Source organism: Ailuropoda melanoleuca, chromosome 14 (assembly GCF_002007445.2).
Source record: "Ailuropoda melanoleuca isolate Jingjing chromosome 14, ASM200744v2, whole genome shotgun sequence".
NCBI lineage: Eukaryota > Metazoa > Chordata > Mammalia > Carnivora > Ursidae > Ailuropoda > Ailuropoda melanoleuca.
Genome location: NC_048231.1, coordinates 44,588,561 through 44,606,697, shown reverse-complemented (window position 1 = coordinate 44,606,697; position 18,137 = coordinate 44,588,561). Strand labels below are relative to the sequence as shown.

Here is an 18,137-nt window from a genome sequence, read left to right as displayed (position 1 = left end):
CTGAGGCCCAGGAGTGGGGTACTAGTGAAGACCGTGGAGGGGTCAGTTGCCAAGAGCACCTTAACTTCTTCCTTGAAATGCTCCTTACACCAAGCCAGGGGCCGTGGGCAGTGACTGTAGTAAGGACACAAGAGAGAAATGGGAAGAGGCAGTGGAATGGGGAGAGTAGTTATGGCCTAGTGTCTCTGGGCCCGGCTTCCCCTAAATGGAAGGTGAGGCTTTGGCCTGGACACTCGCCAGAGCCTCAACCCAAGCATGCTGCATTCTACCAGAGAGTCTCCACCTTGGACTTGTGAAACCATAGGCCACACCACAGGGTCCACCAACATGACACCACAGGGAGGCCTTGGGTCATGCTCTGGGCAGAGCCTGATGACAGCCACCTACCCTTGGAGCCAGCCTGCACTCTCAGGCCACTGAGATCATGGGACAGATTGCCCAAGTCTGACTGCTCGAAACAGTCCCATTCATTCTTACCATTTTTCAAAAGATCCATGGATTAACTCTTCTTATATCAGTAGGATACAAAATATCAATTAGAAAAGGGACAGGTCAGATGGTCTTTCCACTTAGTACCTAACAACTCGCTACAGCAGGTAAGCAAGCCCTGGGGTCACCGGCTGAACCTTCCCAGCCAGGGCCCCTCTACCATCTACACACTGTGCCCTGAGTCCTACCATCTCCAAGCCTGGAGAAATCTCAAGGACTCATCCTCAAAACCAGACTGGATGCTCCCACATTTAAAAATTCTGAATGGGTACTGAAACACTACAAAAGCGTACCGTTCCTTCATTATTCAAATGATCACGAAAATAAAGTATGAATCCAGTATCTGCTGTTCGAGTTGCAAGGTCTTTTAAAAAGGGCATTAAGAAGAAAGCACCTACAGTAAGCATGTTCCATGTTCTGCTTCAGTGAAGTAGCCAATCTGCCCATAAGGAAAGATTCTGCACAACAATGTAGCGCAGGGACAGGCACAGGAAAAGGGCCTGAGGCTCATGAGGAAAGTGGGGATGAAAAAAGCACGTGGTGGAGATGGAAAAACAGGAAGGAAGGGAGCACTTGTGATGAAATCCCGTTTTGTGAGCTGGGGAGCCTGGAAAGCACACGCTGTCCAAGTGAGGCCACCTCATGGACAGATGGTGTGGCTCTGGGGAAAGGGCAGGAATAGAGGCAAGGACAGGACTCCTCCATGTTCACTAATCTAGTAATCTGTGATGCTAGAAAAATCAGGGGTCCCAAGAAACAGCACGAGACAAAGGCAGGAGACTAAACAAGGCCCATGTCTAAGAGCTCAGAAGCAGCAGCAGCGGGACAGGAGTGAGTGGCACAAGGTCACAGAACCGGAGGCTGCACAGGCTGCAAAGGCTCCACAGGCAAGCAGGCTCTAGGGCTGCTGAGCCTGAGCTGAGGACAGAGCGGAGCCCATGGGCTCAGTGTGAGGTGGTTACAGGAGGGCAGGAGAACTGGAATTGCAAACTGGAGTTAGTACAGGACGAGGCTCTCAAGGGGTGAGGAGAGGAAAGAATGGAGAAAGAGCAGACACTAAATCAAGAGGACAGCAAGGCCATAGGAAGGCCACTGTTGGGAGCAAGCCTGAGCCCACCTGAAGGCAGAAGTCTGTGAGGCAGAAAGAGCAGAGCTGTGGGGGTCAGAAAGTAGAGGCAGAAGCCCCAACCAAGACACTGGGTGAGGGGACCAGGTAGGCCATTAGGCAAAGGGATTTGAAACAACGGAAGGCACATACTGGAGGGTGCCAGGAATAAAGCCTGGAACTCAAGTGTCCAGAGGGTTAGACACACAGATGCAAAACCAGGCAGGGAAGCAAAGAAAAGATCTAAATGGGAACAGCCACCTTCTCCCAAGAGAGGTCAGAGAAGGCAGCCCCACCTGGACAAACGGGGCTAGGCACAGAGAAGCCAGGGAAGACAGGAGCACAAACACACGCTCCTTTCCCTCGGCAATAACCACAAATGTGGAAAGCTCGGGGGGGGGGGCCCCGGAATGTTACAAAACCAGTGCAGAGATGGGATTCTACTCAGGCAGCCGAGGCTAAGGTCCCTGCGTTGTTACATCCTAGAGTGACAGCCCGCTTCTGTGCGTATGTCGGCTGCCTCACCTAAGAGCCTACTTGGGAGCGGAGACATAAGCCCAACACACACACATCACCTTGAAGAATAATCTGGTAAGAAGTGAAAGTGTTCAATACTCACAGGAACAATAAGCCCTTGCCAAGTCAATAAATTAGCTTCATCAACCTGGATGTTACGGAAGTTTTTCATTCCACATTTGCGGATTTCTTCAAGCTCCTGTTGATTAACAAAGCATAAAGGGGTGTCAAACAGGGGAAAGCACCACACATTAAGATCCCTCCTGACTCCCTCAAATTAAACCAAGTGCCAACACCACTGAGGACCAAATTTCAGAGTGTGGACTAGACTGCGCCCGGTCTGGTTAAGAGGCCTGGAGCCAAAACGGTCCCCTCAAACCCATGCCCCAGACCGAGACAGGCCCCCACCTCTGTGACCCAACGGAGCTCAGTGGGATAAATAACTGTCTTCCGCAGACACATCGCCTCCTCTTTGGGCTGGTCACCAGACTGCTGTTTAATCACCCTCAGACCCCTACATAGGGCAGCCACGCAGTAGGGGTGCAAGGAGCTACAGACCTGACTTCTTCCAACCAAGATTTATTAAGCTATGAGTCAGATGCCAAGGATTAGGAGCAAACACATACCCCCAGGTTTTCTACCCAGAGCATGAGTGTGATTTCAGAACTCTGCCTCAGCGTGGACACGGCAAAGAGAACAACTATCCAGTCTGGGATGGGGAGGGGAACGGGAGCCTTTCACAGACCCTCATTTCCTCAGCTTCAAAAAAAAGGGGTAGTAAGACCCAGAGCTGAACACAACAAAGGGGAAACCCTGTTGTACACAAGAGAACCCTTTGCAAACGAGGGATTTTTATACAAACAGTCCATGCAGCAAATGCCATTTCATCCAGAAAGCATGACCACCGGGACTAACTACTTCAGGGCCCTGCCTGAGATGTCTTTAGTCTACAACCGTCTGTCACTGTTTTTCAACTGTGCACCACTGCTTCTCCAACAACTCCAGTCAACATCCAGCAGGCATTACGGCCCCAGACCCAACGTGTGCCGGCCTGCTCACATTCCCAATATTCCTCCATCCTCAGACACCTGCAGTGACACAATCCCACCGAAGTCCCAACCTGGCCTCTTGTTCTTGCTACAAAAGCCTCCTTCGCATCTCTTGGGCCCCTTCTTCTGCATCCCTTAGAGCACCACCCGGCTTAGCAGGCAGGACAGCTTATTCACTGGCCCTGGCTTCCTCCTTGTTGGTCCAGCCCATGCACCCTTTTGCAATGGAGAAGCCCCTCCTTGTGTGGTGCCTTGGCTCACAATGGCACAGAGGCTCTGGACCAGCCTCTACATCTACTCCAAAAGATCCTTTGCATCCACATTCCCATCATATATGCAACAGTTTACAAGGTCGGGAAACAATTCCATAGGAAGTAGGAACTGAGCCGACATCACAGGTTCTAAGCTGGAGGATGTGGGTGTGCCTGGCATGGAGTGGGCTGAGAAGGACAGGGTATCAAATGACCAAGCAGAACAGGCAGTTGGGACATGCTGGTGCTTCATGGAAGGCAACACGCCAACCAAGTTTCTTCCCACAGGGTGCTGCTGCTTGTCAACCCTAGCTGCCCACCACAACCATATGGGCTTAGGCCCCAGCCCTGGTCCAGCAACTGTGGGGTGGAGTCTGAAATGGGGATTTTTAACAAGCTACGCAGTGAGAGGAGAGAGCCACTGCCACTAAGAGAGGAGTTCCATTTCTAAGCAGTGCTCAGCTTCCGTAGGAAGCTAGTTGCCATGGTTGTGGCCCCTGCACTGGGGAAAGTGTGGTCCAGCTGCTCTTCCTGGGCCTGCAGGAAGGAGAACATGGAACCTGAGAGACCACTCAACCTGCCAACTGCCATTTGGTCCTCCTGCTATTGCCCAGGACTCATCAGAAATGCTCCCCTGGAGACAATGAAGCCTGCGGGATGGGGAATAAATAAATCTCACTCTACCACTCTATCCCCAAACAGCATATAAGTTCCATGAGGGCAAGCTTGAGGGCAGGGATCTAAAACCCCCAGGAGCTCATGGTTATGATCAAACACTTGCTTAATTATCAGGACAGTGAAGGGACAGGAAGTTGGTGACTGGGGAGGAAAAAGACTCTGGGATGGGAAAGGCTCCCCACGTATTTGATTTTCTGGTAATTGGTGCAAGATGCTAGAGTAAGATTCCTGACTACAGACAAATCCTACCAAGCTATCAGAAACGTTTTAAACCAAATATAGGCAGGAAAACAATTCCAGGTAGAACTTTGAAATCGGACAACCAATGAGATTATATTCAATTTTCATGGGAGGAAATTAATTTTAAAGTAATCTGGGGGCGCCTGGGTGGCTCAGTTGTTAAGTGTCTGCCTTTGGCTCAGGGCATGATCCCGGTGTTCTGGGATCAAGCCCTGCATCAGGCTCCTCCGCTGGAAGCCTGCTTCTTCCTCTCCCACTCCCCATGCTTGTGTTCCCTCTCTCGCCGGCTGTCTCTCTGTCAAATAAATAAATAAAATCTTTTTAAAAAATAAATTAATTAATTTAATTAAATAATCTGTACATACGGCTTCAGAAATCCACATAATAACAATAGGAAGTATCAGTAATAAACCCAAGAAGGTAAATTTCAAAAGATTACAAAAGTATGGCAAGATGAGACTCAACTGTAAGATGGCAGTGAAAACCTGCACCTTGCTCAAGAAAAAGGGAGGAAGGAGTGGGCACTGTGGGCAGGGGTGCAGAGAGGGCACCTACTGGTGCTCTGATATCAAAACATACATGAACATGGGGGCCCCCAGCTGGCTCGGTAGGTACACAACTCAATCTCAGGGTTATGAATTCAAGCCCTACATTGGGCATGCAGCCTACTTAAAAAAAAAGAGAGAGAGAGAAAGAGATACATGCACAAAGATAAAAGCCGTACTGAGGGAGAGGACGCCATCCTTCCTACCTCCTGCCAGAGAAGAAGGGTGACACTAATGCTGGCAGAACTGGGAGGCTCAAGGACTCCAAAGCTCAGTTATCAATTGCTGGTTATCAGACAAACTCTCAATTTACCTTGTTGTCAAGTTAAGCTCACCAAAGAGCGGAAGAGGCAACCTCCTTTGCATAATTCTAACCAACAAGGAAGAAGTGATTATAAGGCAGAAGTGAGAGAAACCGAGACAAACAAACAAGCAAGCAAGCCCTATAATCTCCAGGCAATGTTGGGCAGCCCTAGGAGAGCCTTTCTCAACAGGGTGGCGCCGGCATCCAGGCAGGACTCTGCACTTGAGCATCCCGAGCCCTGCCCATTACATGCCAAGCATTGTGACACCACCCCACCCGATTTCCCAACATCCTCTAGAGCTGCAGCTGCTGAGAACCCCTGGCACCATCAGAGGCCAGGACACTAAAAGTCCTGCATTGCACAAGCAGGTCCTCCAGTCAAGAACTGTTCAGGCCAAAATGCCAATCACAGCTCCACCAAGGAGAACAACTTGAAGAAGATGGATTCAAGTCAGTCAGAGAAGACAGATTCATACGAAGGTCTGAGACTCGAAAAGGCAAGATGACCCAAGAGGCCTGAAAAACCCTCAAGCAGAAGTGCACCCCTATAACTGAGAATGATCCTGAGAAGAACTGGAGAAAGAATTTAAAGAAACCAATGTAAATTCAAATTCAAATTCAAAAGGATATTATTACAAATGATGAGGGAAAAGGAACCCGACAAAGGAAAACTGAGAGTGGCCCAGCTCTAAACAGAGTCAGGAAGACCAAAGCCAAGAACAACAGGAGCTTACAAAATATGCCCCCAAAGGTTTGTTTCAGTTCTGCAAGAAGCTGCGCTGGGTCAACTGCTCCAGGCTGATGGCGCCATACTGACAAACCAAGAGAAGAGCAGGAGGGAAAGCAGAACCAGCCCCTAGCCCATTCCTTCTCCTGGCAGGGGAAAACAGGCTTCCCAGCCAGGGCAAGTGGTGAAGATGACAGCAATGCTTCTCAAAATGAGGTCCATTTCTGAACCCAGAGGTGGACCTCAGTGTACTGAGGGAACCCAAAAGAGCATGGGTGTGCTGCCCAGCTCTTCAAAATGGGAAAAGCCCAATGCCTAGACTCCAGCCCAGAGAGCTTGATGCCCATGCCAGGCCAGAGTGTGGCAAGCTCCGGAAACAGATCACTGCCTAACAGCTCCGAGGGACTAACAGGAGACGGTCCTGACCCCCCCAGGGGAGACTCAGGGACAGCAGGAGACAGCTATACACTGGGCTTTCTGTTACATGACTGCTGTGCATGCATCCGAGTTTGGGCAAAGTATTTAACAAAGTCTTTTTTTTTTCTTTTCTGGAAATCTACGATGGAAATCTCCTGGAAAGGCAACCATTCAAAATCTCCCCAGACAACCCTCACACAGGACCTGAGAATGCTTCAGGAGCCAGTGATTCTCTTTTTTTTTTTTTTAAGATTTTATTTATTTATTCGACAGAGATAGGGACAGCCAGAGAGAGAGGGAACACAAGCAGGGGGAGTGGGAGAGGAAGAAGCAGGCTCACAGCTGAAGAGCCTGATGTGGGGCTGGATCCCACAACGCCGGGATCACGCCCTGAGCCAAAGGCAGACGCTTAACCGCTGTGCCACCCAGGCGCCCCTAGTGCTTTTTCTGAACAGTATGTGTCTGGTTGCAGATTGTGACCCACAGCTCCTTCATCATCTGTGTTGGGGTCCCCTCCGGACCCCTCCTAGGGCGCCCTAGGAGCCAGTGATTCTTAACTAGCTTGTGACCACAGTCCGCTTTAAGAAATCCAGACAAATGGACAGAGGAAAAATCAGCTATGAAAGCCAGGGCTGCTTCAGATGTCAAATCAACGCTATGGACAGCAAGTCACAAGGCAGGGGGTGTTTATACAGTTTAAAACACCATATTCGAGAGCATCCTGTACCCCTAAGGGAACCACAGAGAGTAAGGCTGAGCGCCATCTTCTTGGCTGTTGAGATGAGGTCAGAAGAGCAGAGAAGCACTACTCTAGGAAACTGGAAGTCAGAGCAAGGGAGGCCCCACAGGTAATAGCACAGGGTCATCGGTTCATGGAACAAAGGCTGTCAGACAGGCCTTGAAGGATGGGGAAAAACCAAACCATTGCAGAGAAGAGAACAGGTGTGTCCGTGTGCTAGAAACATATGCAGAGCCGTGGAAAGAAGAAATCACCGGGTGTGTTTGGGAAGCAGCTGGGAGCCAAATTCGGCTGGAGTGTTAACTATTGCTAGGGGACTCTCAATCAGAGAGTGCACCCAAAGGCCCCAGGGGGGTTATTCAACACTCATATGCAGAGAGGTGGGGCAGAGAGGGAGGGTGGAGGGAGAAAGCCTGAATCGTGTCTAGGCCTCATTCTAGACCTGCAGAATCAGAATCTCTAGAGTAAGTCTGGGCACCTGTGCCAGGGGATCCCCCAGTGACAGTGAGGTGTACCCCTGCTTAAGAACCACCATACACAGGGCGCCTGGGTGTCTCTGTTGATAAAGCGCCTGCCTTCAGCTTAGGTTATGATCCCAGGGTCCTGGCATCAAGTCTCACATCGGGGGCCCCCCGCTCAGCGGGGAGTCGGCTTTTCTACCCTTCCCCCCTGCTTGTGATCTCTCTCTCAAATAAATAAATAAAATCTTAAAAAAAAAAAAAAAGGAACAAAAAACCATGCTCATCCAATCTGGTCTTTTACAAAGGAAGATACTGAGGCCCTGATTAATTCAGTGTCATTTCCATGACTAGAAATAAGCTCCTAAAAGAGCTAACACCTCCCACTGAGCCAGGCACACAGAAGCAATGTAAGGAATCCTTTTTACTGCAACAAGTCTGTGGTAACAGAAACCTGGAAATCTTTCTGAACTTTTTTTTTTTTTTAAATGAATGCTTACTATGACTTACATTGCTTATTTTACTGTTCTCTATTCTGAAGATTCCTATAGACAAAAAAATCAAAATATTGCAATCCCCAACTATTCTCTTCAACACTTTTATACATTATACAGAGAAACAATGTTTTGATTTGACAAGCAGTTGCTTCAACAGCTGTCAAACTGTCACTGGACTAGAAAGAGCAGAGGCCTCTAGAGCCAGACAGGCCTGGGCTTACACCCCTGCCCCACCCTTCATACCACCTGAAGCTCCAAGTCTTTCTTCTAGTAGTCTCACCTGAAACATAGGAAACCCAACTTCACAGGGCTCTACTGAGAATTACAAGAAACTTATACAGTCTTAACACTTAGCACCCCTCACAGATACTCAATTAATGTTAGTTCATTCCTTTCCATAATTATATCACCATAGTTCTTAAAATCCAAGACAGTGTCAAGGCACCAACATACATTCCCCACTCTACATAACAGGGAATAGACACGATATGGTGTTGACAGCCTATGACCAGAACTCATAGGGTCTTAAATTAGAAAGGAATATGGGGGCACCTGGGTGGCTTAGTTGGTTAAGCATCTGCCTTCAGCTCTCCCCTCAGCTCTCTGCCCCTCCCCCCTCCCCTTGTGCACTTGCGTGCACTCTCTCTCAAATAAATCTTTTTTTAAAAAAGATTTATTATTTATTTATCTGACAGAGAGAGAGAGAAATAAAGCGCATATGCGCGCACACAAGCAGGGGGAGCGGCAGAGGCAGAGGGAGAAGCAGGTTCTCCATTGAGCAAGGGAGCCTGATGCGGGACTTAATCCCAGGACCCAGGGATCATGACCTGAGCTGAAGGCAGATGCTTAACGGACTGAGCCACCCAGGTGCCCAAATAAATACTTACAAAAAAAGTTTGTCATGTTAAAAAAAAAGAAATGAATATGTTTATAGTTGTTGGCACAAAGTTTTTCCAGAAATGACCTGATCAACTGTATCTCAATAAAAGAAAGAAAGAAAAAAAAAGAAAAGAAAAAGGAAAAAGAAACATAAGGCAGAGGAGTTGCTAAGAATGCATCACCACCACACTCCCCTTTGGAGGGCAACAGCTTAGTTTCATCACCCTCAAAATCCCAACAAAAAACAGAAATGAAAAAACAAAACAATACAAAACACCATATCTAGAAATGGAGAGATGCTAGGGAAGAGGTAGTCTTCTAGGAAAGAGCCGGTTATTTCTGGAGGGAATCTCCAGAAACAAAGATGCTATGGAAGGTGTGTGGCTTCGGTGCAGGAGATATGCGCCCAAAGCAGCCATGTAAAAAGCAGGAGCAAGACCCTGAGAGAGAAGCACAAGGTGGCTGGTCACAACACCACTCTGCAGTGTTTGTAATAAACAGCACATAGACTAGGCCTGGAAGCTCAAAACACCCCTGGAGACAGGCAGGTCAGGCATATTAGCTTCATCTTACGGTGGTAAAGCTGAAGCTGGTAAAGCCCAAGTTCCGAGGCGTTTTACAGGGTACGGCCAGGACTGGCAACAGTAGGATGTCTCAGCCACACAAAGCAGTGGGTGAGGGTGGTGAAGATTTCCACCGCAAACAGGCAGCGCAGGGGCTCCTATTTCCTGAGCAGGATCCTGGGAAGGCTCAGCCTTCTCTGGAATAGCACTTCCCCAGATTTGTAATGACAAAAGCATGAACAAATACAGCATCTGCCCTAACCCTTCACAGCTGGTCACTGAGTGTTTATGCTGTGCAAGGAACGTTTCTAGGCTCCTCTTGTCCAGGCAAAATGAAACCTGGCAGATGGAGCTGGATCTCTAAGGGAAAGTTACACAAACCTGCCTTAAATCTAAGTACAGTATCACTCCCAAGTACCAGCTACACAATTGGGAGGACATTAATAATTTGAAAAAACTACTTCCTGCTTTTCTGTGTGACGGGAACCAAGTAACTAATTTTGACAGAAATGTGTTTTCCAAGCTTGGACAAAGCAACCGGTGGCAATGACACTAAATCATGACTTAAATATAATTCAAAATACTGTACATCTAAACATAAGGTTTCAGAGAGCCCCAAATGTGATTCTCTTATTTCAATGAATACTCAGCAAAGGAGGAGGGACCCACAACAACACAGCAGCCCTTCCATGGGTCAGCAGTATACCATCTGACACTTACTTATTAATAATCACAACTAATGCACTTAACTAGTATCATAACTCCACAAAGTAGTTTCATCATCCCACTGCAGAATCAGGACACAGGCTCAAGGTGATGACAGAAATGAGTCCGTGGCGGAAGTTAAGATCTGAACTCAGGTCCCTGTTATTCGACCATAGCACACTGGTCCAGGGTGATGGGCCACTTATCAAGAGGTCATTCTAAGAGGGCATGGCTGAAGAAAACATTCAGAACAGGCTTATAGGAACGCACTGCCCACACACCTCCAGGCGAGTGCAGCCCGGGCCCCAGCTGAGTGGGCTCTGACACCAGCTCCACACATAGCTTCTGAATGTGGGCCTTGCCCCTGGAATAGGTTTCTGTCCCCATCTGAACATGGTTGTACCTGGCATTCTTGACCTACGTCACACACTCCCGAGTCCAGCACCCCAGCACGAGAGACCGGAATGGGAACCGCATGTGTAAAACATGTGGCAGGTCTCCTTCTGTGAGGTTAGCTTTCCTGTGCTGAGTTTTCTTATCAAGAGGTATGCTGGTGTGAAGTAGGTATTTTACAAACCATGTCAGAAGGGACTCAGAGGCTGTTCAACTTCTGAGTTGTACCCGCTCTCCAATCCCGTGACAGAGTCAGGCAACATCCCCTCTCAGAAAGCCAGAGCACCACCATGAGCACTGGATTTGCTATTACTGACTGCTTTGCTGGCAAATGTACCCGCTGGGCCAGGGGCTGTCAAAATCGTATTTCACTCCTCCGCTCAACTATGCTGGTAAACAAATGGAAACAGAATCTGACAAGATCAGAAGTACAAAAAACTATAATTAACACAGACCTGGAAATGCTAAAAACTGAACAAAACCAGCACCTAACCTGAAATGAATTCTCTCCACCATGTCCTTCCTTAAAAACCAAAAGCAGCCACGTGAAGAGCAGGAGCAAGACCCTGAGAGCAGGGAGGCCTGTCTGGGTAGGGAGTGTGCCCGGCTCCACTGTGAGCCTGTGGGTGGTGCCCCCCCTCCGAAGCCTCAGCCTCCTGCCTGTCAAGGGGGCCCCTTGCAGCTCCGGAATTCTGAACAGACTGTGCAAAGAGCCAGAAGGCTCTTCCTTAACTTTCTGCTTCAGGGCTGAAAGAGAAGACAAAAAGCAACAGCATTATTTATTTCTGGGACTGCAACTACTTATTTAAGAGTTTCCTTCAGGGTGGCTCAGTCGGTTGAGGTCCGTCTCTTGGTTTCGGCTCAGGTCACGATCTTGGGTTTGTGGGATCGGCCCGCACCAGGCTCCTGGCTCTGGGAGTCTGACTGGTATTCTCTCCCTTTCTCTCCCACTCCTTGCACGCATGTGTGCGCACGCTCTCTCAAATAAAATCTCTTTAAGAAAAAAAAAAAGGAGAGAGTTCCCTTCAAATTCCCACCCCCTACTCCCAGCTCAGCACTGTTCGGTGCCTTCCATTGCGCCTGGTGGGCTCATCTTTGGACACTGTGATGGTCACTGCACTGCACATAATACATGCAGAACAGGAAGAAGTAATACAAGGGTGAGATTCTGAGATACTGGGAAGACAGATTTTGAATTTAAGAGCTTTTCAATTTTGCAGGAAAAAATATACATTTCTAAACAAAGACACATACATTCACACAGCAGTCTCAAGAAACCTCTTGCTAACCCTAAGGAACAGGTTACTTCAAGAGACAGGAGAGAGGGGAGGGAAAGAGAATGGGCTCTGCCTATGGTGAGGTCATGTCCAGGGATGCCACCCCTACCTGGCCCCACCCGCCTTTTCAGCACCAAGCTCTCCCCTCCCGCCACCAGGTGGCTCTCCTCATTGCCCTGGCACGTGTCTTGCTGACTCTGAATAATAATAATAATAATCTACACGTATCTGACACTTAGGATATGCCAAGCACTCTCCAGAACATGTGATATTTACTGATTTATTTCACTTTCACACATAGGTGAAGTAAACTAACACACAGAGATTAAGTAACTTGCCCAAGTTCCTCCAACTAAGATGTGGAAGGCACAGGATACACGACCTCCAGAAGTTGGGGATTTTTTAAAGATTTTATTTATTTATTTGACAGAGACAGCAGGAGAGCACAAGCAGGGGGAACAGCAGGCAGAGGGAGAGGGAGAAGCAGGCTTCCCACTGTGCAGAAAGCCCGATGCGGGCCTCGAATCCAGGATCCCGGGATCATGACCTGAGCCAAAGGCAGACGCTTAACCGACTGAGCCGCCCAGGCGCCCTTTCAGAAGCTCTTAACCAGTATAGTGTATTTTTCCTCTCAGCAGCTTTGCCCTGAAAGAAAGATCCTTTCCTCCCCGCTTTTTACTGGGGTGAGGGTTAGGTCTGTCTATGCCCATAAGAACAGACAGACAAGGCTGGCTAGAGGAAAACCTGGAGGCAAAAGCTCTCACATGTGAGCAGTCTGCTGCTTGTCCTGGATCCTGAAGCTGAGGATACATCTGACCCCCTAAACTGAAAGGCCCAGGCATCTCTTTGCCACCTATCCTTAAACCCATCAGCATCGCCCTCTGCAACACCCCTTCATGCAGAGACAAGTCTTCCAGTGGCTGGCCAAAGAACTCAGCCCTGCCAGGGCAGAGGGAGGGAGGGAGGGAAGGCTCATAGTTCTGGAGGGCCAGGTGCACCAGATATACCAATTTAGGGTAAAACGGCCACTGCTTCTGGAAAATTCCTCAGGGCTAGCCTAACTAAAACCTAAGAAAGAGACAGCACAAGGTCAGAAGAAGCAGGCAGCCATATTGGGAAGTAGGTGAACTGTCATCAGGGTTCCCCAGGGCATCTCTCATAGCCAATGCCCACATTCACTTTGAGGGATGAACTACTTAACCTCACTGGGTGCCAGGCCCCTCCCCTCAACAAACCAAACCCTTGCTTATTCTTCCAGGACCAGACCAAGTTCCACCTTCTTCTCTATGTCAGAGGATCTTTCCCTCCCCTGTACTCCATTATTCAGCTGGCATATATCCAGCATACAATGGACAGATCAGGATTTCTTTGTTCTAGACGCATGGCATTTTTCTCCCTCACTGAGCTCCTCGAGTACAGAGCCAAGAGGAGGTGCCCTGTGAGCTGAGCCTTAAAGGACAAGAAATTACCCTGATGGAGAGAAGAGCCAGAGAGGCCCATTACAAGACCCAAGGGTGCAAAGCATGTTTAGGGGATCCCAAGGGCAAGTGGGGAAAGAGATTGTCAAGACCAGACATTGAAGGAATATACTAAGGAATGTGGGTTTTTAAATACAGAGCCCTGACCTCCTGGATTTGGTTCCAATCGCTGAGAGCAGGGCCTGAGCCCTGAGCACGTGCACTTCTCCTTGATGCACTGCTGGTTAGGAATCATGTGGGACTGAGGACAGACTGGCGAGGAATTAGAGGAAGCACCGAGGAATCCAGTGCAGATGTCCTACCACAATGGATGGCCTCAACTAAAGGAGCGGTACTGCGTATGGAGAAGAGACACACAGACACCAGAGATAAAGGCCTAGTTGAGCAGAATCTGGCAAGTGGCTAGATGGGGGAAGAGGGGGTGAGGAGGGCTTCCCCAGGTTCCTCCTTGGGTGACTGAGTAGACAAGGCAATCATTAACTAAGGAAGGTAAGACAGAAGAAGCATGGGGCACAGATGAGCTTGGACAACTACAGTTCTACGTGCCATTCAAAGAGAAAACTCTCAAGGTGGTTAGATACAAAATCTGGGCTCAGGAAACATATCTTGGGGTTGTCTAAGTTTAATCCCTTAGTGTTACAGCAAAGAAAATAGAAATATCTCTTGAACATTTCATGGTGCTTTTCAATGGAATGAGAATATGTCCAAGTGACTTAGTACAATATGACGCTAATTTGACAAACTCTTGATAGAGTTGTAACAAAATCGGAATAGGTCCAAGTACCGAGACAAGTGTTTTTGTTCTAGTACAGACCTTAAGAAAAGATTGCAAATGTTGCAACAACTAAGTACACTCTCTTTTCCAGGGCCTGCCCCAATTTTCTTTTAATGGAGAAACATTTACAATGAGTGTCATTAAGGGAGGCCGAAATAATCCCAATTTACTGGGATTTTACATTTAGGATTAAAAAAAAATGCGATGCTTTTCTGAATTCCCCAAAACCCAGTGCATTCAGGACATTTATATTGGCACAACGTCATCTTGGAAAACCTTCTGACACACACAGCACACCCACCAGACATGCTCACTACTATCATGTTAATTACCCAACTTCAGAGAACATAAACTTCTACTCAAAAGCAAACCAGTTTATTGCCTAGGAATTCCAAGAAAAGAACTGTTATTTAGTGACTCCTCCCACTTATTCATATGTAATTATGAGAAGTACACCAATATGGAGTATACCATGAGAGAAAGTACACCAATATGGAGTTCTGACTGAACATTATTTTTTTTTCAAGATTTGAGATAGAGAGAAAGAGAAAGAGCGTGTGCAGGTGAGCATGAGTGGCGGGAGGGGCACAGGGAGAGAACCCCAAGCCAACTCCCCGCTAAGCACCGAGCCGTCACAGATGCGTGATCCCATGACCTATGAGATCACGACCTGAGCCGAAATCACTAGTCCGATGTTGAGAGGCGCCCTGAAGATTATTTAAATAGCATTAAAAGGGTGCTACAAATCTCAATTCCTTATCTCAACAGTTACACCATAATAACTAATAAAATGTCACCCCCCCCTTCTTAAATCCATAACTTTCCCCACTTAGAAAAGCCCTTCTGGGAAGATACCCAGCTGGAAGGCCCCTAAGGGACATGTGTGCAATTCAGAGGCTGAAAAGAAATTATCAGACTGCAATCAATTTCCTTAGCCACACCTACAGGTTTCGCTTTTGTAGCTATTTCCCTCCCTGATAGAAGCAATGGTTACATTCTAATTGTTGCCACCAATGCTGAATTTGCTGCTTGCAAATTAAAATGTATTTAATGTTTTAACATTGTTCTGAGCAAGGCTAATCCTTTTGGCAAATGCTTTTTATTTTTTTAAAGATTATTTATTTATTTTTGAGAGAGAGAGAGAGCAAGAGCGCTCCGGGGGAGGGGCAGAGGGAGAAGCAGACTGCCCCCTGAGCAGGGAGCCCAACGTTGGACCCCCAGGACCTTGGGACCACGACCGGAGCCAAAGGCAAACAGATGCCTAACCAACTAAGCCACTCTGGCTCCTGGCAAATGCTTTTTATTTTTTTTTTTTTAAGATTTTTTTTTATTTGACAGAGAGAGACACAGCAAGAGAGGGAACACAAACAGGGGGAGTGGGAGAGGGAGAAGCAGGCTTCCCGCTGAGCAGGGAGCCTGATGAGGGGCTTGATCCCAGGACCCCGGGATCATAACCTGAGCCGAAGGCAGACACTTAATGACTGAGCCACCCAGGAGCCCCCTGGCAAATGCTTTTTAAATTAAAGACTTGATCATACTCACCTTGCCCAAAATAACTTCTCAGCCCAAATACAAATCACTCTACTTTTAATAATGTATCTTATACTATCTGCAGACAGTCCATTGTTACAAAGAAATCTTTGTGAGTGTCCTCGATAATAGTTTTTGAGGAAATCTAAAATTCTTTAAGATGTAATTCACTTGATTTTTCAACATGTTTCTTTCATCATAGAAAATGCCTTTTATTATTTCCACACCAGATATTGATCGACATGCATCAATAATTTGGTGTTTTGTTTTAACTAACACGCTTAAACCCTGACTCTCAGAGCCAATGACCTGCATCATGTAACCAGCATCTCTACTAAACTAAAAGAATTTCCATCCACAACTCAAGAAACTACATAGTCTTCCAAGCATCCTTGGAGTAAGGGGCATAGACCTTGGGATCTGAAGCTAGGGAGATTTAAACCTCTTACCTCTCCCACCCTGGTCAGCTTGCTACTCCACCTTAGGTAACACTCAACCTATCAAAGCCTCACAATTCTCTCATTTGCAAAATAAAGATTAACTCTAAATGTTATTGAAAAGAATTAACGTAAATGATGTAGCACTTAAAAGCACTCAGTTAATGTTACACATTTTCTCTAAGCTTCAATTTTTTGGAAACAAAAATAACTTAAAAACCACAGTAACTCCCCTTTCAGACCCCTGGAAGCCTGGGAACCCCAAACTAGGTCAACTGGGGTAGACTAGGGATACCATACAAGGATGAATTAGGTCAAGATTCCTGTCCTCGAGGAACTCAGAACCCAATAGGAAAGGCAAGTCTAACACAAATCTGATTGGGACAAATCTCAAAGAGAAACATAAGGAAAAGTGCTGTGGTCACAAAAAGGAGGAAACAACTTACTCTGAAGGGGGACGGGGCAAAGGCCTCAGAGAGTAGCTGCCACTGGAACAGAACCTAGGATTTCCCTGGAAGGGAGGCGAGGGGAAGGCAGCCTTTCTCAAAGACTAAACAGCAAGTGCAAAGGAAGAACACAGAACAACTGAGTAAGAGCAGCGGGCTCGGAAATCAAACAGAAATGCGATTATAGCTCAGTTTCCCAAGCTAGGAAAACTGGAGCGACCCAACAAATCTCTCAGCATTCCATTTTCCCACCTACAAAATGGGAATGTCTACTTTTCAGGGAAGATTAAACATGATTATGAATGTGAAGTATGGAGCTGCACAAAGGAACAGCTTAAAAAAAAAAGTAGCTACTATGATTTGCAAGGATAGTGGGAAAGTCAGGGGCAGGAGGTGAGGCTAAACAGATTACTTTCAGCCAGCCTAAGAAAGGTCTTGCATGCCAAATAAGAAGTTAAGATTAACTGCTGAGGACAATAAAATCACAGAGGTTTCAATAGGAGTGAAAGGATTAAATATTTACTTTAGAAAAAGAACTTTGGTGTCCAAGAAGGGGAGTCCGAGAAAGAGTTCGTACTTGGAAAAGCATCTGAGAGATGAGGGTACGGAAACTCATAATTGCAGTAAGATTAAGAAGGGAAGCACACTCAAGAACTCCCTCTAGAAAAATCCACAAGTCTTAATGGGTGACTGCATTTGGGGAGTAGAGTACAGAAATAAGTGAATAACAGTTCTCTCATCTGGATGACTGGTGGATGAATGGTGGTGTCACCGGGAGAAAAAAGATGAGAAGTCTGGAATCTGCTGACTGTTCTTTTGCGCCCACTTCCAATCCAGTTTTATGAAGTTAAATGTCGTCTCCAGCCCTTAGTGAACAAAAGAAAGGAAACGTTCCCAGGGAGGGAGGGCCCAGAGGCTGTGACTCCAAGTTCAATGTCTAGTTCCACCAAGCACTGCTCTCTGCCCAAGAGGAGCCCCAGCTCTTTATCTCCTCTCAGGAAATCAGCTCCCGGGTCTTTTTATTTCCGGCCCGGTGCAACCCGGCAGCACTATCCGGACTCACAAATCTTGGCGAGGTCGGCTCCTGAGGACGCCGGCAAACATACTCGAGAAAGAACCAAGCCAGTTTAGCATCTGTATTCCTCACCAGAGGAGCCACTTAGCAAGAAGGCACCCCGCTGCATGTAAGATACAAAGTACCAAGTTATTTTTATAAACTTTGGCCGGTTTGGGTTCGAACGACTGAAGCCAACCCCCACCCCACCCCCTGAAATGGTACTTTTGTTTCAGCGGGGAAAGGAGATCCTGATCATTGTAAATGGTAGGTTGAAAAGGAGACGGGGAAGAACAGCGCCGCGAACGCGGCCGACCCCACGCCTTCCTGGAGTTGGAACTTGCCCGCTGTGTGACTCTGCAGTCACAAGGCGACAGTTTGCTAGGACCCAGAGCAATTTCAAACGACCCACAAACAAACTGACCTAACTTTTTTCGCCTGGCCTCCTCCTTCCTTCCCCAGCCCGAGCCTCCCAACCTCCCGGCCTCCGGAGCTCTAAAACCGGCGCGCTGCGGCCCAGGGCGGGGCGGCTCGGCGGCGCGGGCTCCCGGCCGGAGCTCCGGCGCTCGGGCCTTCCCCGCGGGC

At 47.7% G+C, this 18,137-nt stretch overlaps 1 protein-coding gene across 1 annotated transcript in view; it reads right to left on the bottom strand.

The window, feature by feature from the left end:
* The window catches only part of UBE2L3 (ubiquitin conjugating enzyme E2 L3), a 62,339-nt gene that overhangs the window by 36,326 nt on the left and 7,876 nt on the right, over nucleotides 1-18,137 (bottom strand). The window contains exon 3 of the mRNA XM_002926289.4: nucleotides 2,214-2,309. Within this exon, the coding sequence (XP_002926335.2) occupies nucleotides 2,214-2,309 (96 nt within the window). The remainder of the gene's footprint in view (nucleotides 1-2,213; nucleotides 2,310-18,137) is intronic.